The sequence below is a fragment of the Bombus pascuorum genome, chromosome 14, assembly GCF_905332965.1.
Source record: "Bombus pascuorum chromosome 14, iyBomPasc1.1, whole genome shotgun sequence".
Taxonomy (NCBI): Eukaryota; Metazoa; Arthropoda; class Insecta; order Hymenoptera; family Apidae; genus Bombus; species Bombus pascuorum.
Window position 1 is genome coordinate 5,232,501 of NC_083501.1, and position 24,634 is coordinate 5,257,134.

The 24,634-nt window shown below is 32.3% G+C and overlaps 1 protein-coding gene across 3 annotated transcripts; it reads left to right on the plus strand.

Moving 5' to 3' along the window:
• Window positions 1-1,892: 1,892 nt before the first annotated feature.
• LOC132913986 (synaptic vesicle glycoprotein 2A-like) lies at window positions 1,893-24,359 on the plus strand. 3 transcript variants are annotated; one of them, XM_060972716.1, is made up of 11 exons: window positions 1,893-2,156; window positions 14,585-14,635; window positions 15,065-15,226; window positions 17,762-17,924; window positions 18,114-18,235; window positions 18,573-18,814; window positions 19,071-19,397; window positions 20,131-20,275; window positions 20,655-20,814; window positions 21,800-21,927; window positions 22,176-24,359. In XM_060972716.1, exons 1-11 carry the CDS (start codon window positions 2,126-2,128, stop codon window positions 22,244-22,246), a joined length of 1,602 nt encoding a protein of 533 aa, XP_060828699.1. In that variant the 5' UTR covers window positions 1,893-2,125; the 3' UTR covers window positions 22,247-24,359. The 3 variants fall into 3 exon arrangements, with proteins under 3 accessions (XP_060828699.1, XP_060828698.1, XP_060828700.1); XM_060972715.1 differs by lacking the exon at window positions 1,893-2,156 and adding an exon at window positions 11,336-11,595; XM_060972717.1 differs by lacking the exon at window positions 1,893-2,156 and adding an exon at window positions 11,656-11,959.
• The last annotated feature ends 275 nt before the right edge of the window (window positions 24,360-24,634 follow it).

A 24,634-nucleotide genomic window follows, 5' to 3' on the forward strand; every position in this document is an offset into this window, starting at 1 on the left:
TTTCTCGTTGATTCTCTATGATCCGTGACGTTCTCTGTGACGTTATCTGATCTAAGAATACGTCAAATTAAAATCGATTAATCGTGTACACAACGTTACGGTGTAGTAATCTTTAAAGAACGTAACGATTCTCATCGAATCTTCGAAGGAATCAATGAGAAGATGGAGCAAGGTTAACAGGAAATTTCGAGGAAGAAGACAGAAATCGTTCGGTGAACTTCGCTCGCACAGAAATCGAAGGTTCGATGGGTTCGATGGTCTTCGCTCTCGTTCCTACCTCTTATTCAAGAAGTTTTAAATCCGATGGATTTGTTGAGAAAGACGATGGAAAATTAAAGGAAATAATTTACTTATATCGTTAGTCGTCTAATTCTCTGTTACAGATTATTTTCGAAATAATATCCGAATCTTCGTGGTAAAAACGACGTTTGGTGGGAACAGGTAATAAGGGTAAAAATTAAGATTTTTCAAATACCTGTCAGGTATCTCAAGTAACAAATAGAAATCAATCTTAAAATACGAAGAACTTCTTTCGTGAATAAAACTGAAAATGGGGTTTTGGAGCGTGTTCTTCTTAGAAGATCTGCGTGTGTCTTAGTTTAATTCACCACTAATTAATAATCTTCTCATTCGTGTCTCCTTTTTCAAACGGTTGTTACGCGACATAATTCTGGCAATTGTGCCAATTATTACAGGGTTAAACGGGCAGACAAGTGTGTTGAAAACGAGAGGAACACCGGTGACAATTATCGCCGACAACAGTTTAATCTTTCTCCTCGAGAGGGTCGGCTTGTGCCTAATTAATTTAATTAACCACAAGAATTAAAAGACGAATATTAAACAGGCAACATTCTACATGGCGGTTTTCCATTATGCCTAGAAACAATTTCTGTTATGTGGAATCAAATTGAAGGCACTATTATTCACAAGAAACACTTTTTCAAAATCAAATATATCATGCTAATTCTAAATTTCTAAAAATTTTACATTCTGATCTCTGAATTCCAGTTCTCTCAAAATCCGTCCAATCTCGTAATTTCTGTATCTTCACTTTCTATTGTCATCATTCAAATTTCACAACAGTCTTGTACAGTGTTTGATTTAGTTTTTCTAATTGAGTCTGGTTAAGAGTAGCTAAGTAAAGTAGTTTAATTAAGAGTTAAACTAAGTACCATCGTAGACCTGTAAATTCTACAAATTTTCTATCTTAACCCACGATCCTCATTCCACTCCTAAAATTCATTCAGTCCCATATTATCAGATATCTCCTTTATTTCGTTTTTGAAAATTTACTACGTTTCTACAAACTGTTCACCCTAATCGCCTAATTATCCTTCTACCCCTAAAATCTATTCAACCTCGTATTCTCCAAATATTGATCGTCTCTGTTCATAACTTGCCGATTTCTAAACTTTCCAAATTTTCAAATTTCCAAATTTCCAAGTTCCCAAGTTTCCAAATAGTCAAATTTGTAAATCTTCAACTCTTTAAGTCTCAAAATTTCTGCATGATATACGAAAGTTTAAAAAATCAGGAGGACTTCAAGAACAATAGTAACGTGTAACTATAAACGTGAATTTGCTTTACGGTGGTTTGCTTTCGTCGTAAATACCAAGAACGACGAACAGAACGAAATCAAATATAGCCCCTGCGTGTGTTTTGAAAGCAAGGAAGAACGAAGATAGAAACGATGTCCTCCGACGAATCGACGTTAATGGGAAAACCTACACAAATGAAATAACCTTTCATGAGCATTTTCACAGTTCTTATTTATGGCACGTGTACCTGGTGCCAGCTGAATGTCTCTCTCTCTCTCGATGTTTCTTCGCAAGCTCGGACAACGACACACTGATGCTCTCGCTTAATTTCGAAGCTCAGTCAACGTTGTGATCCCAGGGCTGATTCATCGTGTGTTCGATTAGTTTCTCTGTGATCCTTGATGAGAGGATATAACAGGGAAGTGGTTGAGATCAAATTTTGCTCTTTTGGCTGATTTAAATTGAGAAGAAGAGAAAGAAGAGGAAGAGAGTGCTAGAAAAATATCTTTCTCTAGTAGAAAAGATAATTTTTCTTTTTGTATTTTTAATTTTAACTTTGCTGTGAGGACAGTTTGAGGAAGTTTGCAATGGTCGATATAGAAATTGAGAATGAAACAGGTAAGTTGGGTTATTTTTGGATTACTATATTGCCTTAGTTACGGAAAATGTAAAATTTTTAGTTACAATTTTTAGTTACCAGCTTCGTTATGATACGTGTAATACAATTTCAACCAAAAGGTAGAAAATATGGGGAACTTCAAATTTCTCAACATATGTTGGGAAATGGAAAAGTGCTAGACAGAATATTTCAATCTGTAAACTTATTTTGTTTTAATTACTGAAATTTTTGTTTTCAGATACCGTCATTTTTTATATTTTTTAAATATTCTTTATATTTTCTATATTTAACATTTTCTATCTTTCTGTGTCTCTGTTTTCAATATAAAGAAGTTGGTGTACTATTTTATAGTGTTTTCAGTCTAGCGATATATATTGTCAATATTTCAGTTCTCAATTCAAAAAATCAATGTGTATTATTAATACAATATTGTTAATATTTATTGACAAACCGCATTTTTATTGAGAACCTTGAAATATTGACAATATTCTTGATCGTCTGAGGGCATTCTTACGAAAGGTTCATTATATTGTTTATTGTTCAATTAGATTATGCAAAACATATTTTGCTTTAATTGGATTACACTGCGTTTTTTAATTGGATTATGTAAAACGTTTTTTTCTTTATAATTCAACTCTTTGTCTATCATTGAAAAAGAAGATAACGTATGAGGTATTCTTCTTTATATTTATAGCACCTTTAATAGCACATTTCTGCAGACTTAATTGAAGAAAAATGCAAAGTGTAATGAAATAAGAGATCTTTCGATTGCGACACTTCAAGACAACATAGAATATTTGGATATCACCTATAGTATTACCGAAAGTTATTTTTAACCTTTATATATTTTACTTAATAACAAAAATAATAAATTTTGCTAAAAGAAAATTAGTAAAACAATTTTCCTAATAACACAGAGGAACAAATTTAAATATAAATAAAAAGTTAAGAATATCTGTCTATCGATAAAAGATACTATTTATATTAATAATAACTAAATATATCAATACTATTAATCAATCGAGCACTGATTAATCTTGTATAATTAAAATGTACTAACATAGAAAGTGTCTATGATTCGCTTTATGATTTGCAACATCGCTAGTTATCAGAACTTCCATGCATTATTCGTCATTTGCAAATCAATTAAGAATTGATATTGGAATTGGTATTGGGATTAAATTGCCGCAATATATATTTAGAAGTCTTAGATCATCGATTATTATCTATCGTAGCATCTTCAATCTAAAGTAATGTTAATGAATTACACAATACTAACATATCAATGAATTAGAAATTTTAATTAGCAAATTGTATCAATATTTATTCTAAAGAGAAAGAAAATCAAAAGATGAATATTTCAAATAACAGAAGACGTTGCTATTCTTTCAAACATCCAAATTTTGAAATTTTCGAATCTCTAAATTTCTATATTTCCATTTCCATATCCATATTCTAATATTATTATTTCATCTATGATGAAAATAGGAATAAAGGAATAAAAATTGTTTATACGTCTACAGCATTGTTTTACTGGAATAACATAATAAACGAATGAAAATTATAGGATGGGAATTCTCTATCTTGGTCTTTCCGCACATTGCAATGTCAAGGACGCTGAACTAGAACTATCTAAATTGCTTTTAATTCACCATTCTCGTTGATTTATCTAATGAAATAAAACATCTCGCAGCGTTTACGACTTGTCTTTCTTTAAGAGCTATATATAAAAATATAAACATCAACGTAAATACAAACGTCAACATTTTTTGAAGTTCCTACCTTAAAAAAAAAATTCTTTCGAAAGTTTTAAATTATAAAATTTCGATGATTAAATTTGCGAATCGTTCAAATTTCCAAGTTTCCAGGAAATCTTCAAACTTTCAAATTTCTAAATCTCAAATCTTTAAATACTCAAACTTCCATACAATATGTGTTATATTTGGAAAACAAAGAAAACTTAACATGTAATAGTAACGTCATAATAACGAAATAAAACAGTATCGTGTATACAAAGAGATATCGTGGAAATGATTTCTAAAAGCACTAGTATGTATTTACGAAGATGTTTTATCGTGTTGCTGGCGGAAGCATATATTTCCTGTTTTAGTATACAGCTCGTGTATCGTGCACACAGAGATGCACTTAATGCAAATAACAACGATAATATGTCGTTGTTATGTGATTAAGTCAAAAAGTGAAAAAAGAAAGTGAGATACGGATAAATTAATAAACAATAATAATGTCTGTCATTGAACTTAATCCAAGTGACAAAGACGTTTCGCATCTTAACTTTAAAAAATAGTAGTCTAAAAAGAGAGCTCTTTGTCGCAGGAGAAAAGTCCAAGTAGTAGTTCTATAATCTACATCGATTTATGGCAGAGGGCCAATAGCGAGAAAGAAGAAATTCTCGAGCAACAAACAAGATGTGTAACAAATGAAATTTACCAAGATAAAATGAAATAAAATTCGAACTGGATAAGACCTCACGAACATGTAATAAATCTATAGAAAATAAAAAAGAGAATGAACCGTAGAAGATGTAAAAATTATTTAAAAATAAACAAATATCTTCGAACTAAGAAGAATATGTAACGATCATTGTTAATATGTGCAATTTCTTTGTTCAACTTTATACAAATATTTTTTTTTTAAACCATTAAGAGCCTATCTTCATTAAGATGAATGTGAGATTGGGATATAAAAATTCGCAATAAGATGAAATATTATGAAATTTGTATGATTTCTCGTTTAAAACGACCGGTACGTGGTAAATGGATAAACCTGTAGAGGCTGCTGACTACCTAATGGCGCGGCGTGCATGAATTATTAGCGGGCAGCATTTTTATCGTCAAATAAACTCGTTATCGAGTGATATAATAATGCAGCGCGCCAATAACAATTCGCAAATGAACTAGAATGAACAGACTCGAACCGATCCGGTTTATCAGTACGTGTTCCTTATGCATTTTGCATTTCTACGTTTCGTCAAGCGATTCTCTTCGTCGAATAGATTAAGAAATTTCGATCCCTTACATTGTGTAAAAAAAAACAAATGTGATTATTGTTTACAAATATAGTAACCTGTGTGAAATTTACGAAATCTAAATTTTTGAAATACATATGTATTTATACTTGTACATATATGTGAATGTTATAGAAAATACAAAAAGCATGAAATGTGTTTAACATTTATTATATGCAATCTACTGTACGAAATATAAGATTTACGAAATCTATTCATAGGTCTCTAAAATTAAACGAAATGTTAAAGTAGTTGAGTATAAGAATAAATAAGCTTTAATAAATTTAAACGATGTATAAAAGTGTCAAATATCGATTTATATGTTATACGTATGTGCATATCAGTAGGTAAGGTACGATGTACAGGATGATGCAAAAGTTGATATTCGAAACGAGGATTTTGCTTGTTTCATCTCATATCACGTATAAATCTTTCTTTGTTTTTGCCAAAGATTTACACGGCCGTAATTCTTCCAAATGCAACACCAATTTCTATTCTAACTTTTACTCTATATAAGTTATTGAAGATTTTTATCGTGTAAAATGATACGAAAGAAAATTAAACTTAAAAAACCTACTTAATCGAAATTTGTTGCAAGTAGTCACCTGTGACCCAAAAAGATACCAATCAGATTACATCGTCAAATGAGGATTCATGAATTTCTTTTAAGCAGTTACGCTTTCTCAGGCAATACGTAATGTTTGTTATTTTCAAAAAAAAAAAAAAATACCAAACGTATCAGAATTTTCGATATACTCCCAGACGTTAGTAATCCAGGGATTATAAACAACAAAAAAAAAAAAAAAAGAAAAGGAAAGATATCGATCAACGTTTTCTAATCCATAGATAAATTAATGTGAATTATCAATTTTTATATCAATTTGAAAAATTCCACTCGTCATACGAGAAAAAGAAAGGAAAAAGACAAAGTAAATATTTAAAAACAAGCATTACATAACGTAAGCAAAGAAATGAGGAAATAAATTTCTAAAAAATAATTTGCAGTTTTCTGTAACCTTGTATAAACAAACAACGAACCATCCTTCGAGATGCAATAGCATCATTGTGTTCTTGACATCGTTTCGATTTAACATGCTGGCACGCGCGCAAAAATAGTCAATGGTGAAATAAACCCTGACGCGACTGCGTTTCGTTCGTTCGACGGAAGTTGAGAATGCTTTTGGTCAAACGCTCAATGCACATTTTTCCACCGTTTCCTTATCTTTTTTCATTTTCTTTTATTATTTGTTCGAGAAACGCGTGATTATAACCAGATTTTAATAACATATTTAAAACGATTTTTATTACGGAAATTGATTATTTAAATTTGGAACACTAAAATTATACTGTTGATCCACATTAGAATTAATTGTACTAAAATATTGCTCACAATGAAATACTCGAAATAATTACACAAAAATAATGTTTTTAAAAAATGTTAAAATATTATCGTTAAACTATATTAAAATATATTAATTATTAGAGCATCGCTGAGATGAAATATTAAGGAAGGCATTCCTTATTTTAAATCGTTATTTAGTGTCTTTATTGTTAATTGCCATCTGATTGTGTAATTATATATAACTTTAGAATTTGCGTAGAAAAGTCGTCGAATCGACGTATGTATGTCTGCGTTTATCAGTTTAATTGCCTTTATCAGGATCGATAAGGCTGTAGTTGCAAACCTGAAGCGGGCTTCCCTTAATTGGTGTGATTTATATTTATCAAACGATTGCGAGGTGTCTAAATCATCTGAACAAGACTCTCAACAGCTAGATTTATCGTTTGTTATTAGATCGTAAACAGGAATCCTTGTATCTCGTTTCTTCTCTTCTTTCGCCAATGACTGAGAATGTGAATCACTCTTCATGCTAAAAAGATGACCTGGAAGATTTTCTTTTTCGTGTTTTCAACACAGAGATCTTTGTCATTTTTACACATATAGTATGTAACAAACAAAATAGAGCTATTTGTATAATGCCTGTTTGAATTTAAATAGATTAGAATGTATAACTATAAATTATAATCTAGAAGCACCATTGAAAAATATATATCGCTTTCTTACAGTATGTTTCTTTCTTAAAGTATGTTTTCTTGCGGAAGAAACGAACGAAACACTACTTGCAAATGTAATTAAATCAAATTTATGAACAAGAAGAGTAATGCTTATAAAATAGGTTCAAATGTTCTTCTTCTTTTTTCATATTTAACTCTAAACCGTAGGAAATCATCCTTCTAGTCAGGACACAATTATTAATGATAAGACGCATTTGTAGGATACAGCACAGTATCGTATAAATCAGGAAGAGCGACATAACTGCTTTATATCGACAAAATTACGAAGATAAGCGAATAAAAGTTTCGCAATTGGTCGAGAAATGTCTCTGTAACATTTTCATATTTATAACTCAAAAGTTGCATTTTTTAAACTGTGTCTTTTTTTTGCAAAGCTATGATATGCAAAAACGAAGACTCTACTTCATACGGAGTGCAATGAGAATTTGAGCAGTTCGTCTAGAGTACTAAGATAGTGATACGAATTACTAGTAATAAGGACAGGAATAAAACTCAAAGACATGCTACAGATCAACGCTACATCAAAGAAAGATTGTTACTTATATACATATATTTAGCTATATTTACTCATGAGGAATGATGCGATTCCTTGTGTAAAACTAAGCAAAAGATATGGAATAAAATTTTCTCATATTCGGTTTAGTTTTTAAGAATATCGAGTTGGAAAATTTATCAGGTATACTTAAATATGGTTAATTGCGGACTGGACAGAACTAGATAATCGGGACAGGATATCGTTCTACGTTTGAAACTAAATAGAAGACGTGGAATATTAGTTTTTCGTTTAAGAATTCATTTTCAAGAAGATAGAATCTGAACAGGTTTAATTAAAAATCGACCTAGTACACGCGCATGATAAATTTTCCAATTTCTTTTTTCATGGCAACTAAGTCGAAAATGAAAAAATATTATTCTATATTCTTACACAAAGAATCATATGTAACTAACAGTAACCAGTATTTGTAACCAATTTATTTCCTAAGCACGTAACGAGCGAAAGCTTAACACGGAAGTAATAATAATAATAATAAAAAAGATATGTAAAAACAAGCAGAAGATAGTAATCGATCGAGTGTCTCAAGATGGAATTTCCTGGTGCCATAAAACACGAGGATTTAGCCCACAGTCTAATTATATGCGCTCCGTTATACGTTCTGTTTTTTTTTTTTCGTCGCGCGTAAACCGGCATTGGACAGGTTTTCTACCATTTCTATCCCTCCTTTCGTTCGACTTTTTCAAACGGAATCAATATAATAGGCGAACGCGTCGCTCAGAATTTCAATCTCTTAAATCTGTCGACACGAAATATGAAATTTACGATATCTAGATTTCTAAAATCTCTTACATGAGATGCAGAATCCACGAAATGTAAATTTTTGAAATCTACTACATGAAATATGGAAAATGATGTAATTTAGCGTCAACTACTGCCAATGTGTTGAAAATATATTCGCTGTAATGGAAAAATATAAATTCTTCGCTGGTAGTACATACATATTCATGAAAAATTCAATAACTACAATGTCCTTGTAAAAGATTATTTCATAACGCAGATGCATAATTTCAAATATTTTTTAAATATTTTAAATCGCCTCCTTCAGTAATTTTCTAGCATAAGAGAAACCTTGTTTTTATTTTGAGAGTCGACGGTCATGTACATATTTTAAGCTCGTATACTTGTAACTTTTCAGTCCTTATCTTTAGTCCTTTTCTGATAGAAAAAGAGTTTCGTCGCTGTTTAAAGAATTGACAAAGGAAGTAACAATTATATTTAATAGAAAAATCTAGTAGAATTTTATACGATATGTAAGATAGATTGAAAAAGTAAAGTTGGCATAAGTAAACATTGAACTTCAAGTGGATATTTATCTGTGCGTTTCATGCAACTTTTCCAGACTTTAATCGGGTAGATTAGTTTATCTCAATTGCCGTGTCCGATGCACTATACTAAAACTAAAACACACTATACACGCACGTGAAACGTAAACACACTGTAACTAAATTTCTGCGTTATCTATACGGTTAATTAACGATAATGCTTAATTTCGCCACAACTCGAAAGAAACAAGCACCTCTTTTCAAACTTATAAAATAAAACAAATGAACGAAGAAATTTGTGAAGCTGTGTAGGGACAATGTGGGCCAACGATTCTCGGTATTTTTTTCAACGAGATCGAAGATATCTCGCAGCTCCAGCTATCGGAATTGAATATTTAATTATTTTAGTTTTGTTTTATATTATTTGATTAAATTATAATTATCGTGGTAACCCGGATTTATGTCCTAATTGGCTATAGAGTGAACAACGAAAGTCAAAAAATATTATTAAACTATATCACACAAACTATAACTTTGTTGCAAAATTAATCTATTAATTAATACGATAATAGTGCCGATTATATATCTATAAACTCCAGCTTTCGATTAAGATTCCTCGTTTTCGTCCTTGCAAATAAAGTATCGTTCGCAGATTATTGCAAATATGAAATAGACGGAAACGAGTTAAACAAGGCGATTGCAATTTACATAAAATATGTATAAGACAAGAACGAAGAGCTAATGATTTCATTGGTTGAACGTATATCAAATAAGATTAATGAACCAATTAATAGACAGAAATTATCATTCAGTCAGATCATTTTCCAGCTAAGTATATTTGTTCCTTACGTAAGTAAGATTTGAAATTCGAAGAGACTCGAGCTTCTATTCGATATCTACTATAATCGACGTCATTCTTGGAATCTTCCTCGTCTAATCTTTCATTCTCGTGGAATAATAGAATCAGAAGTGCTACTTCAGCTACTCGACTTATTTCGTGACAGAAAATGGTCGAGATTAATTAATTATTAATTAAATAGAGTAGATTAATTTGGCTTCTAAGTAGCTCATGTACCTATTTGTTTCGAAATAGAAATGAAGAAGGAAGTTCGTGGGAGTTTATGGGGGTTGTAAGTAGGATAGGTGTTTCATGGAAGAACAAGGGTGAGCGAATGCTCTTTGTACGAGATGTAGGATACGGAGAAACATCTGCGAGTACATATATGCCTAGATGAATGAAAGGCAACTGCGAATGACGTCACTGTTTGAAGGTTGATGTACGGAAGGCGAGGTAGATCGACATCGCTTGCACTCGACATTCCTATCCAAAAGTTACATTTCTCAGAAAAAAAAAAAAAAAGAAAGAAAGGGAAAAAAACCTAAGTCCAAATGAATTTGACTTTTCATTTTGCTTCTATGATAATATAATCGTTATAAAACAAACATTCGCAACAAATAAAAAGATATATATAAATACTCGTGACGAATATAATAAAATTGAACTTCCGCTAGACGAAGAGTAAGGAAATGGTGAATCAATTAATTCTATGGCCATCTCCGTAAGTCACCGATGTAAAAAAGATTATGGATCGTAATCCGCTATTCGACAATACAGTGAAATACACATAGAGCGACAAAAATACAGGATTTTCTATATGTGTATTAATAAAAAGGACATCCCCCCGATGCAGACATCGCAGCAAAATGTTTCTGATTTGGTATGACAGGAGTTGCAATTCCTCTAGAACGCTGTGAAAATACTTGTTCGATGCTTCAAGAGGATCCATCTTTACGAACGTTCGATCGCGCTCGTCGTCGATAGAAGCAAACAATTTCCGGCTATGCGGGGGATCGCCAAATGACGAACGAATCGCCCGTTCACCCTTGCATTTCTAAATTTCACTAAGGCGGAGCGCTCGTTCGTTTCATCTAAACTCTAAACGCACCATTGGAACGTTCTAAGAATGCACCAAGAAATGCTTGTTCGATTCTTTTAAGCGTTTAACGGCAGAAGTAGCGTGCGATTGGTTTCATGAAGTATTCTTGCGAATGTTCGATTCGGTTGAAATGACAAGGAGGAACTGACGCGATGTGCGAGTTTCCGACCACTTTTTATAATGGAGATAAGAAACAGCCGTTCGAGCAGCCGGCGAGCAGAAGGCTCACATACGAAAGATAACCGAGAATATCGAAAAGCCTAGCTAAAGCCTATGGAACGGCGGCAGCAGGTTTATTGTCGTGAACTGTTGAGGGGGGCGGCGCAGTCGGTCGGCCGATCTCGTGGCAAGCGAAACTCGACGACCGCGGACACTCGGTTTAGGTCGGTTCGACGGTGGTTCGACGAAAGCAAGGACGCGTTACTACCGCGCTGTTATACCCGCTAGGGAGATCAGCGACACAGCACAGCGCAGCGATGCGTTAGTTGCGCGCGCGTACGATGTCGGGCGATATCGCTCGATTCGAGAGCGAGCCGGCCGCCTCCGACCCGCTAGTGTCGGACGCCGTTTCCACGTTGCAAGGTAACTCTTTTTCTTCGCGTACGTCGCACGTTTGTTTTGTGCCATTTCTTCTTCTTAACGCGCGTCTAAGGGAAACGAGCAAGAGCATTCTCTCGTGCTCGTTTAGTGCAAACTCATTTACACCAAAAAACGTTTCCCCGCAACGAACGCGAACGAACGTTCGAGGAGATTAGACCGAGCATCTATAGAATACGCGATAGTTATATTCTCGGTTCGATTTTCGCTCGAACCTGTGACTACGATGTTCGATGGATGAATTCGGATGTTTATCGTGGGAAATTTGAAAATGCAAAAGTGCGCAGAGTCTCGCGTAGTACGTAGAGATATACGAACTATTCGAGTACAGTACTCGCTATAGCGTTTAGTAAGTAAAACGACTTCTTACCTAGATTGCATTTTATCGTGAAACCAAGATCCAATTCCTAGGCTATCGGCTGAAACAGATAAATAGAATACAATAGAATAAGAAGATTCTTATTCTATTCGACGGTTCGATTGGACGAACAGTGGTCAAAACGGCATTTTCAATTCTGCACGTTCTTATATTTGCAAATTTCCCATAAATGCATACAAATGCATAGTCTAGTTATAAATAGATACATATGTATGTAGATATATCTATAGATATATAGGATGAATTATAATCTGCGATAAAAATAAAGTACAACGGGCAAATTCTGTCTCGAAAGTGGAAATGATGTCTTATGAAGCAATAGCTTCGAAAATTTAAACGGGTTGCTTACACGTGATCGATACTTTGTATGTTTCTTTTCACTATAAATTATTATACCACATGTGTTTCTGTATTGGATATATAAAAGCCTTTTGTTGCTTGTTATTAGAAGCTGTGACATTGTATTAACGTCAGAGACGGTGGTTCACCGAAAGTCATAAGCTTATCATACGAGAATAACGTAAATACGTTAAAAAACAGAATGATGCTACAATAATTACTATAACGCAAAAATATTATTTTTTCCAGACATTACATTTTTATCGTACAAACTTTATAGAAACGTTATTCTATGAAATTCACAAACAAGCGCGATTACAATCGCTGTAATAAAACGGGATTGACGCATTGCGGTATTTGACTGGCAGTTTGAGAGATATTTGCCTGGCCCGATGCTTTTGGTGGTTTATTTTTATCTGAATTGCTTTACCTGCTTCTTACTTGCGTCAATATAGCATAACGATTTGCTTGCTATTGAAAGAACTGACACTGTATTATGAAGTTAAAAAATTTATTTACACCAAGTATCAGATGCACGTGTAGGCGCTTTTTCTCGAAGATGAAGCGCCTCATTTGTATCACAAATTAGAGAATAGCAAATTTCAAAAAATAAAATTGGAAGATCTTGAATTCGATTTGGATTTCTTTATACAACAAAATTGTAACAATTATTTCTTTGGAAATATTCGTGTGTTATTTTATATTATTATATTAATAGATAAATAATCATCACCAGCGAAAACAAAGAAACATCAGTAGCGTTAATAAAAAATTACTATCAATGAGTTACAGCCATAAGAAACAAATATAATCAGTCATATGTGTTACCGATGGTGATTTGCTGTCTCTCTAATTCGAGCTTAATCTGATACTACTGTTCATACAATGAGACCAAAGAAAAAGAAAGAAAAATTCCGATATCTAGTTACCAATACTGATGATTAATCTAAAAATTTAGACTTAATACAAGCGTAATCTAAAACTTAATTCCAAAGACTAAAACAGAGCGGTGTATTTATATTTTATTTAGCTTAATTCAATACCATTTTAATGGCTCACAACTTCAGCCAAGAAGTCGTACAATCATGATCGAAATTCAATTCAAAGTTAATCCGCGTTTAAGCCAAACTTAATCAAAAAATAAATAACTATCGTCACATCTAACGCGATATAATCCAAACTTAATTCGAAACTGTTCTTATCGTATCAAAATTTCAAAATAGAGATAAGTAATGGCTTACAAATAATTATCTATATAGGTATTTAGCTCTGGCTCAATTTCTCTGATTAAAGATCTTAAACGGAAACTCAATTAACCGCTAATAGTAATAAAAACTAACTCGTAAATAAAATTCTAGTCAAATTTAATCTCGCACAATTATCTCGACTCAAATATCGCGCAAAACTTAATCTGAAGACTAATCTTCGTCTCAATGTTAGACTTAAGCTCGACCCTCCAAAGTCTAAAACAAAAGAATGCATTAACCCAAACCTGTACTCGTGTTAATGTGTTAGAGATATAATTAGAGATATATGTAATTAGGTCATTTCCATAAGCAACGTCGTGTTTATATAAAGTCCGGTTCATTGCCATCGATCAGTGCAATTATCTCGTAAACTCTACGTTAGTCGAAAAAGTATTGGGTTGATAACTAAGTGATTGCGGATTTTGTCAATATCAATTAATAACAAAACCTGCAATCACTTGGTTGCCACCCGAAAAAATTCTTTTTTTCATGAATTTTGTCAAATGGATGATAAATTGGTTCCTAAACAGATATTCCTATTATATATTCGACGAGTATACTCGACGTATTACGAATCTTTGTGTCTTTGTACGTCTTTATGTATTTTACGTACATTTTAATGGATTATCGCTAATAAAGGTCAGAGAAGCGTAATGTATCGAAGGTGACAAACAAGTATGTAATTCCAGTGTGTTGCAAGAACAAAGAAGTGTTTTGAGTAGCGTTGCGAACTGTTACAAAGACGCGAGCGAGAGGAACGATTTATAATTTATAGGCAAGAAAAGCCTTCGGAAAGACTTGGTACGCTTTTGTTTTCGACGGATGGGCAAGAGGACGTAGCACATTCGAGGAATGTTTTTATTCTTGGAATGAACATATGATCACGGTGGCAGGTCTGACTTTCACGTCAGCCTGTACGGTTTCTCATTCCATCTTTCTTTCTTCTATCTCCCCCTCTTTCTCTCTTATTCTTTTTATGAGTAACCGCGTTATTTTCTCGTATTCGCAGGCACCAAGCAAACGGCGGAAAGCGTAGCTCAAGATGCCGTCGACCAAACAGGTATGCATTTCTTGGGTTTTCAGTTTGAGGATGTTGAAGAGCAAGGATGAATTGACTATTATTTTATGGTTTATAGCTTATCTTTATAACGAGCTATCATCGTTGACGAATTAATCTAAATATAATTGAACTTTCTAAGGGACAGTCGTTTGGTGTTGTTGTAAATGAGTCGATCGAAGGTCCCGTAACCCAATAAAGGGGGAAAAATACTGCTACTGTTATTACTAGTCGAGTTTTTATTTATACGATATTGGAATAGAGACGAAAGAATAAATGATTTTGTATATCTAGAAATTTTTATTCTCATCCGTCTTTCTTCAACTTAATCTCTTGCATCTTATTTGTATAAATTTACAATTCACAAGATCAATAACGAGTATGCAACGATAAATACGATTTATTCTAATGATTCGTGGTATCTTTCCACAGGGTTTGGCAAGTTTAACCTTAAGGTTATGGCCGTCTGCAGTCTGATCTTCATGAACGTGGCTTTTAGTATAACAAGTATCGGTTTTGTATTACCATCAGCGGCATGTGACTTCAGAATGACCACTGTCGACAAGGGACGCATGAGCGCCGCCCCCATGTTAGGTAACACTCGAATAATCAGCATCTTATTAATTATATATCAATGTTTCTTCCGGCATACTAACGATATCATTAACTACTTTCATTTTTGCATACACACATGACAACAACAATCCTTGTCTGTCGCTGACATTTGCTTGACAATTATTTTATGACCATGTAAGAATTTTATGATTGTGTTGTTTGTAATAACTGTAATAATCTATTTAATTTAATTACAAATTATATTTTTTTATGGGTTTACCGATTTTTATTAAATTACTAATCGTTCTTATCGCATTTGTTATTTGCAAATATGAACGAGGATTATGTAATTTATTTTTAACGTCATTTTATATATTGTTGCCTGTAGTTGGAAAATACATTTTTTGGTACCAAAGAAAACTGTGAAATAAGACAAACCGGAGGAAAAGGACTTATAAAAAATAAATAAACAAATAATAAAATGATAATTCTTTAATAATTCTTGTTAAAAGAAAAAAGATATGTCACTTACAAAAGTTCCATTTCCGTGCTTAAAATGGCTTATTTGCTTCGTATAATGTTTCTTTATTCGATCGATATCACTTTAATACTGTTATCAAATATGAAAATAGCGTATATATATTGCATTCACCTTATCACTATAATGAAAATGTGTTGCGTGCCTTTCCAAGGCTCGCTCCACACGCCCTGGAATCGATTTCCATGGTGTTTTGCCAACACGTTGCGTTGCTTACATTAGCTGAACAGGACATCAAACTGCGTTCCTTTCGAGTTACATAAAAATCCTTGTGAAATTTCAAGTTATTTTCCACTCGTTCAAGCCGTCTCACTTTCCTTATTTATATACGGACAGCCAGATATTCATGCAAATATTTATATAAATAATGGCAATCACAAATAGAAGAATTATTTTCATAAAAACGATTAAAGGAATAAAGTTTAAATACAAATTTGTTGTGCTTAATAAATATTATAATAGATGCTGAACTTTGTATATTTCATATACTTTTACTTATTATGCGCATTTTTGCACTTTTAAATTTCCCGTAACTGCAGAAAAAAATTCCGCAATCTATTTCTATCGAATTCAGTCTTTTTTATCCATTCATTCCCGTTTGCCATCGCTCGTTCCTTTGTCTGTGTTATTCCACTTTATGCGGTATAAATATTGATGACGATGTATCGGATTTAAATTTTTCTCTCTATTTATTCACCTTTATCGTGATTCACTTCATTGTTCAAGTCGTTTCTGAAGATAAAACGGTCTATTCCCTCTTCATACTCTCATAACTCAATTAGTGTAATTTGCAATATAAACACATCTCTATATCTCCATGAAATTTTAACTTCATTATAATAATTTATTTCATATTACCGCTTTGTTAGCAATGTGAACAATAAATAGTATTAATAATATCCTTTAATTTCTATCGAATTAATACTTTCTTATACATTTGTCCACGTTCGATCACGCGCGAAGACATGCTTTGGTATCGTCTTTTTTAAAGGTGACAACTAATGTACAAACACTAATTTGCACAAAGAAAAGCTATACGACGAGATAAAGTTGATTCATCGCGGTGTGGATGAGCGTCCGAGAGGAAAACTCTTGTGCAAAAGTATCCAGACAGCAATGCTCTTCAAATGGAATGCAACATAAATTAATTGAATCGTAATGCGCGAAAACCAGGGACGTATCGTTAAAATGTTCATACATGGTTTCCACTTTGTCAGAAAATTGATTTTTCAATTAAAATTTTCTACACAGTTGAACATATCGATGTTGTAATATTTATAGCTTTACTTTTATATTCTTTTATCACTTAGTTCTTCATATCATTTAATTACCTAGTCGGTTAATTGATATTTCGTCGGGTGTTACAAATTTTTATTTTACTATTACGAATTTCAGTATTAAAAATCGTATACCGATATTAATATTTAATTTACTATTATTCTAATATTAAATATTAAATTATTATTATCATATTCTCTTGTGTTAAACATAAATGTTCTCTCTATAATACTTTTTCACATTCAGCTAATATATCACGAGTAAAGAACAAGTCATTGAACTTGTTTGCCACGAATTTTTCCGTTCGCCGTTAGCATAATAAATCGTTTAAGGAATAAAGCTAATTATTTAAACATATCACTAGCACGTAGTAAGAACGGCTAACATATTCATGAAAGCAGTGGCAGGAGACACGGTCAAAGAATTACTGCAATCGTCTAGATGACACCTGTCGAATACGAATAATTAAGCCTTGAAAGGTTACATGATGCAAGAACGTGACTCTTTGATCGTTTTCTGCTATTTCTATGCAACAACTATCGATTATTACGCGATAGATAAGGAATATTCATTAAAAAATAATATGTCAATTTTTTAAAATACAAAGAACAGTCTACGGATATTTATGCCTTTATGAAAGATTGAAAGTAAATAACCAACTAACATTGTCCTGACAATATTTTCTATCAGCAAAAGTAACTAAATAACTAAGATGGTTTCCTTAAGCGTCATCAATCTCTCTAATTATGAATTTATAGGTATGTTAGCAGGTTCGTACATGTGGGGTTGCTACGCAGCTATCAAAGGGCGAAGGATATCGTTACTGGTCGCGCTATTTCTACATGGTATCTCTGAATTATTGGCGTCGGTGGTGCCATTTTATTGGGTCTTCCTGTTTTTGAAATTTCTAAGCGGTGCAGCGTTAGTATTATTACATTTTATCCCACTTAAGTAGAATAACAGATAGATGATAAATTTAACGACCGTATAATACTTTACACAGTAAAAGTTTGATTGTGTTTGATTAAATAACACACGATTGACAATCTTGATTCCCTATGTCTAAAGTGGAACATTTTATTTCACTATCGTGTTTAATTATTGCTTCAGTATGAATGGACAATCGGCCGTCGTTTTTCTATATTTGGGTGAATTTCAACCGACTAAATATCGGGACAAGATGCTCTCGTGGATGGAAATGGCTTGGGTGGTTGGAATGATCATTTTAGCAGGTAATTACTGTCAAAATTTACGAATTATAATATGCCGTTAATTTAACCTGAAGTATAGATGTTTCGTTTGTTAATTTTTATAAGATTCAGTAAAGAGATTAAAGTATTAAATTTTCTATTGAAATTAGTTTTAATGGATGTATAATGTATATATATTACGTTAGGTTTTAACGATAATAATCTAACGATAACGATCTTAATGATAATAAATCATAGGTAATTTTTATTAGGAATAAAAGTTCGTAAACATAATCCTGTATTATTTTTAAATATTTCACTCTGCCTGCGTTTCTTTCTCAAAATTTGTTCAACATTGCAAACTGTTTGGAAATTTCAGGCGTCGGTTGGATTATTATTCCGCTGAACGTGAACATCGAAACGGACGGCGGTTTCTTTTTCCATTCGTGGAATCTTTTCGTGTTCATATGCTCCCTTCCAGCCTTGTTGACCGGAACTTGGTTGCTGTTTTTCCCTGAAACGCCAAAATATCTCGCGGAGACTGGACACAACGTTCAGATGCTGGATGTTTTAATGAGAATGTACTCTGAAAACAGTGGAGAGCCACCGAAAGAGTACATAGTAAGTATTTATATTCGCTTTTCGAATAACAGAAATCATTAGAGAATTTCTCAGAAGTTGAAAGCTGCTGTAAAAATATTTTGAAGATGAGGGAATTCTATCTTCAAGTCAATTTCTCTCAAACTCGAAATCCTATGTAAATTAAGCTAAATGCGAGTGATATTTCTTTTAATCCTTGATTTGATTATTTGATAAGAATATTTCTGTGATAGCAATGAAAGGAAAGAAACAAAAATTTCTGATCTTCCATTTTCAGACAAAGCTTCGAAACTGCGAGAATAACAATTTAAACGATTTGGTGCACCGAATAATGCACACCAAAGAGAGAGAAGATGTGAGCGAGAAATCCTTCCAACTGATGATAACTGACATATACATGAAAACCATGATGATACTGAAGCCACCGTTTCTTTGTAGAACGATTGTAATGTGTCTGATCGCATGTTTCGTCACATCCTCTTATTACACGCTGACATTATGGCTGCCAGAACTTTTTCATAGATACGCGGACTTTCAGGAGGCGTATCCCAATCAGACGGCTAGCGTTTGCACATTGAAGAGCGCGAAAAATGTTACAGAAATAGTGAGTGATCGAATAACAAATATAAATATGATTTCTAGGTGAAATTTAGAGAAATTTTTCAATATTTCTTAAATATCTCGTTCATAATTTTTTATCGTTAGACGAAAGAAAAAAACCGGAAAAAAAAAATATATATATATATATATTAGACAAAAAGGTGGAAATCATTGCAATAGGAATTTTTTCTAGTAGAGAGTTGGTTCTCGCAACGAAATATCGCATAAAGTAAATTTATAATTTGCAATTGTAATTGTTTTAAGCTTAGAAACTAGGAAGAGAGATATTGGGACGATTGCCAAGGAGGCATTATAGGATAGATGAATGAAAAGTAGTAATTTTTATATAAAATTTAGTAGATAATTATTCATTTGTTATTCGTCGAATTGAATTTTGCAATGAAACTTCGTAGAGAGTAGATGTGTAGTTTGCAATTGTAATTATTCTATGAAGAAGAAATTGTATTATTCTACATTTAGAATTTAAATTAAAGAGATATTAGGATGATTGCCAAGAAGCAATTGCAAAATAGGCAAAAGCACGGAATAGTTTGCGATATGTAGATGGAATACAAAGATCAGATGTTCGTTGTTCATTGCGTTATTATCTATACATAAAACTCTATGTATAGTATGTTAGGCGATTTTAATTGAATTCTAGGATAACTTAAAAATTACTTAATATAATAAAATACTAAATACTATTATAGCGATTTAATGAGAAAAATTTTGCACAGGATATGTCAGACGATCCGTTCGGCTGCAATTCCAGAGTACAAACTAGCGTGTTCGTGCACACATTTATTTTGGGTGCCTCGTGTATTCCGACAGGGTTGATATTGCCATTATTTGTTAACTACTTAGGATATAAATTTTTCCTCGGTAAGCAAACAAATATTTTTTTCTCTCTACCATTACGAGATATATATATTTTTAGTTCAAAATATATTTTTATCTCTAACACATCCGTTGCTATTAAAATACAACTAATCATCCCTGAATTCTTTGCCTTCCTATTTTCATCAAGGATGTTATCAACAATTATGTCAGTGGCATTGTTTAAATTAATCGAATCTATACACCATATGCGCCAAAAGCAGTGGATGTGTTAAATATATTTTTGAAATTCTAATTGACTTTATAAGTATACCATCGAGCAATTCGAATTTATCTCTTTAATCTCTAATTGATTTAATTTTCTTACTTAACTTGAGAAATTAGTCTATTGACAGATATCGAATAATTTTATCTGTCATTCCAGTGATAACAGCTTTCATTCCTGCTGTCGTGACGGCTTGCCTCTTTCTGGTGGAGACGTCCACCCAAAACTTGGTTCTTTCGTGTGCCTATGAGTCCGTCACTTCCGTTTGCTTGAGCGTCGTATATTGTCTTTTAGTCGATCTGTATCCAACGCACTTGAGGTAATCTACCCACACGGGGTTCTTACTTTTTTCCTATACTTAATAATTCTAATACTAAAAATATAAAATAAATCCTAAGAATAAAAATAAACGTAAAGTATCTTTATTTTCTTAATCGTTTCGTAAATATTTCAAGGGAATTCAAAGAGACCGTTCGTGAATTCGATAATTGTGAGAGTATGAATACCTCTGTGATTTACTGTAGAAACTTGAAAAAATTTCATTCTTCCGCACGAGTTTTCTAAAAAAAGATCGCCACTTGTTTATTCTCTCCAAAGATATGAAAGAAAGTTTATTGTGTGCTTATCGATCGATATAAATATCCCGGTATATAATGCTTATTTTTTCGTCTGTGTCAACTGGTTTATTTATAATAGAAACGATCATTCTTTCCAACGATCGAATATTGAACTAATCTGTCGATCTCGAAACATTATCTCGAGTGTTCTTGCTTTCAATACCTACGATAAAATACTTGTCTTCTTATATTATTATTATCGTTATCGTTTATTAATACTATCATAGTTGTTAGAGAACGTTATGCAACTTGATTTTTGTAGATCGAAATTGCAGTTGCGTTTTATTGCGAAACGTGATTGAAATTTTCGTCATTGATATTTGTTTCATAAATTGAGATTTATGTAGCTGTTGTTAGGTGTCTTTGGAATTATGTAACTGGAATTAACGTTATTATCGTAACAGAGAGACCTTATCATTGGAATATTAGGTAGAGATCTATGATTAAAATAGAAATTACGTTCTTAGGGAAATTTTCGTTGTTTCTTCGTTATACATTAACTCAATTATAATGTAAAAATATTGAAAGTTAATTACGATCATTACCATTTACTATTTTGTAATAGAATCGTGTTATCATCAACGTAAATTTATGATTCTTTCCGAACATAAGAAAATTAATTATCCAAAACTGTCACAAAATTAATGATATAAAGCTTAATAATTTTCAAATATAATTGTGTTTCAGAGCAATGGCGTCCGGTTTGTCTGCCTTTATCAGCAGAATAGGTGCCATTAGTGGTACTCTAATGATCGGATATTTGATCGACGACTATTGTACATTGGTGATTGTTATCGTGGCTGCTCAATTATTCCGTACGTACTCAAATTCAATTTTTTTAATTAGGTCTTAAATTATCTCTATACAGATGTATTGTGTCATATCAACTTATCACGTTTAAATAGCGATAATGTCGTGACAGTACTTGTTACATCTGTTAGACTACTTAAATTCATTCAATATCTGCAAATATATTTATAAGTTACTTTTAATTTAATGCTTTCTTCCTTATATAATGTCTTATCGAATATTTATAAGCGTAAAATTTATTTATTTATTCCAGTGAGTGGTTTGCTAGCCCTGTTTACACCAGGAAGAAAGAAATCGAAGGCGATAGACGTTGAGAAATCTTAACGATAGTACGGATTAAGCTAAAGAAAGTGAGACGAAAGAAAAGAAATAATCAAAAAGGTTTTTACATCCACAAGAATTCTATATAATTTCCTTTTCCTTCTTTTTTTTTTTCTTTAATAATGTAAACGCATTTCGCTTGGAAACAAGAAATATAGGCAATTTTATCGATGAAAGAATTTAATTAAATTCGAAATAATTAGAGGATCTCTTATTTGACACCAGAAAGTGCAATCAGAACGACCAATTCACAAAGATTGGTAAAAATTATTATTTTCATTAGTAAGCCTGACATAATTATTTGCAACTCTTTAAGCTATGGTGCTTCTGGTGTTAAAACATCTTTACTTTTCCTTAAGTTCTGTCAAGTTAAGAGTATGAAAACATGTTATTACTTAAATGTACGTTATAATATTACAACTTAAATTTAGAAGAAAGATATTAGTGTTAAATTTACAGTATTTCTTTCTCGTAATGGTTAAGAACGTTAATGTCTTCATTTCTTGTTAACGAATTATATACTTATCTATATACATATACATATATAGAAACACCATCTTCTAATAATTAAACTATCGTGCCTGTGTACTTTCTGCGTATACTTTATCACGGCCGGTGTCTGCGTTATTTTATACATTTTTCTTAATACACACCGGACATAATTTAGTATACTTTAAGAGGATGCCTGTTATTGATCGAGTGTATTTTACAAGTGAAGATTCTTCTTCCTATACAATGGCTACAAAAAGTAGCGGCACGTATTTTCCGATGAAGCATCTTTTTTTATCAGGTCGTACATTTCATTTTCGCAGTATTAAATTTTTGCAGTCATATAGTACGAAATCTCACGTACTCGGAATTAATTAATTAGTACGTAAATACTATGATCAATACGTACAATGGTGTGCCAATATATTTTGTAGCCACCGTATAGATATTTGTAGTTGCGAAAATTTTACGTGACAGTTTCACGCAACGCACACAATGTTTGTGAATACTCAGCAAATTCGAGAGGTTCACAATGATGAAAGTATATGTGTTACATGTTTTTCTACATTTCTAAAATATTAATACGTATCTTCATCGAGCGTCGTATACGGTAGTTAAAGAGTATACAAAATTTTTGTTTCTTAATTAAAATCTCTTAACATGTATTCCGGGATATTGTACTTTATTCTTCTAATTTATGGAAGGAGAAAAATGGCTATTTTGTTCTCTTCAGAATTTACAGAGCGATTTGGAAGGGGTGTGAATAAAATTTAGAGAAACTATCGCGGTTCGAATTTGTATTGTTGTGATAACGAGGGAATAAAATTAATATGAAGTATCCTTTGGTAAACTTTGAGAAATTTGGATTTTACATTTTACTCGAACGTGAAAAGCATTCTGTCGTGGTAAAAATGACAAATTTTCTCAAAGAATAAGGAAAGTAGAAAATAATAAATCTGACCTGACCTGAACTGACCTGAAAGTAAATTGTTCGACTTTGTCTTAGTATTTTAAAAGTCATTTGACATTGAACTTATGATTTTTCTGTGGCAACAGAACAATTTTAAGTTGTGATACTTGCACGTATAATTATTGTGAAAATAATTAAGCAATCGTTTAAAAATTTACTACACTCGTTCTGAAATAACCTGTAGAATATTCTGTTAAAATATTATATACAACGAAAAAGATCTTCGAATAAATAGTTTAACGTATTTAGTACTTAATACACATACAGTAGTTTAAAAAAAACTAGGCAGGAAATAAATGCTCAATTATATAAACCATTATCACGACGATCTCTCGTATTGTTAACGCAGTGCCACGATATTTCTTTAACATTGCAAATTATACGGTGTTAAGGGGCCCGCATACGATTAATAATATTGTCAATATCGCCAAGTATTGTCAAACAGTACTCATCGTGTGCAGATCCTTTTACGAAGCTTGATTCGATCGATCAGCCTCGAACTCTATGTAAATGAATATCGAACGCGACGATCGTATTCCCGACGCGTGTTATTCTTCTATTTTTCTATGTACGAGACTTTTTATATTGTAGACTGTTTATATGCCGGCCATCGAAGTACAATAAAAAATATGTTCTTGCTGAACCTATCAAAATCAATTATCGTCTATTATTTTTTGAAAGTTCCAAATTTATATAAAGTGATTTCAAAATATTGTTACCGTATAAAGGAAAATTTATTAATATCTCTTATCAGTGATCTTCAAAGGACTACGGGAAAGAACGCTACTTCAATCAAGATTTCTACTATTCGTATAAATTTTGAAACAATGTTTTTATCTACAAAGAGTGATGAAAGATATCGATAATAATTTTGGAATTTCGAAATCCTTTATGTCCAACAACAGTTCATTTATATTCTGCTATTGATAAAT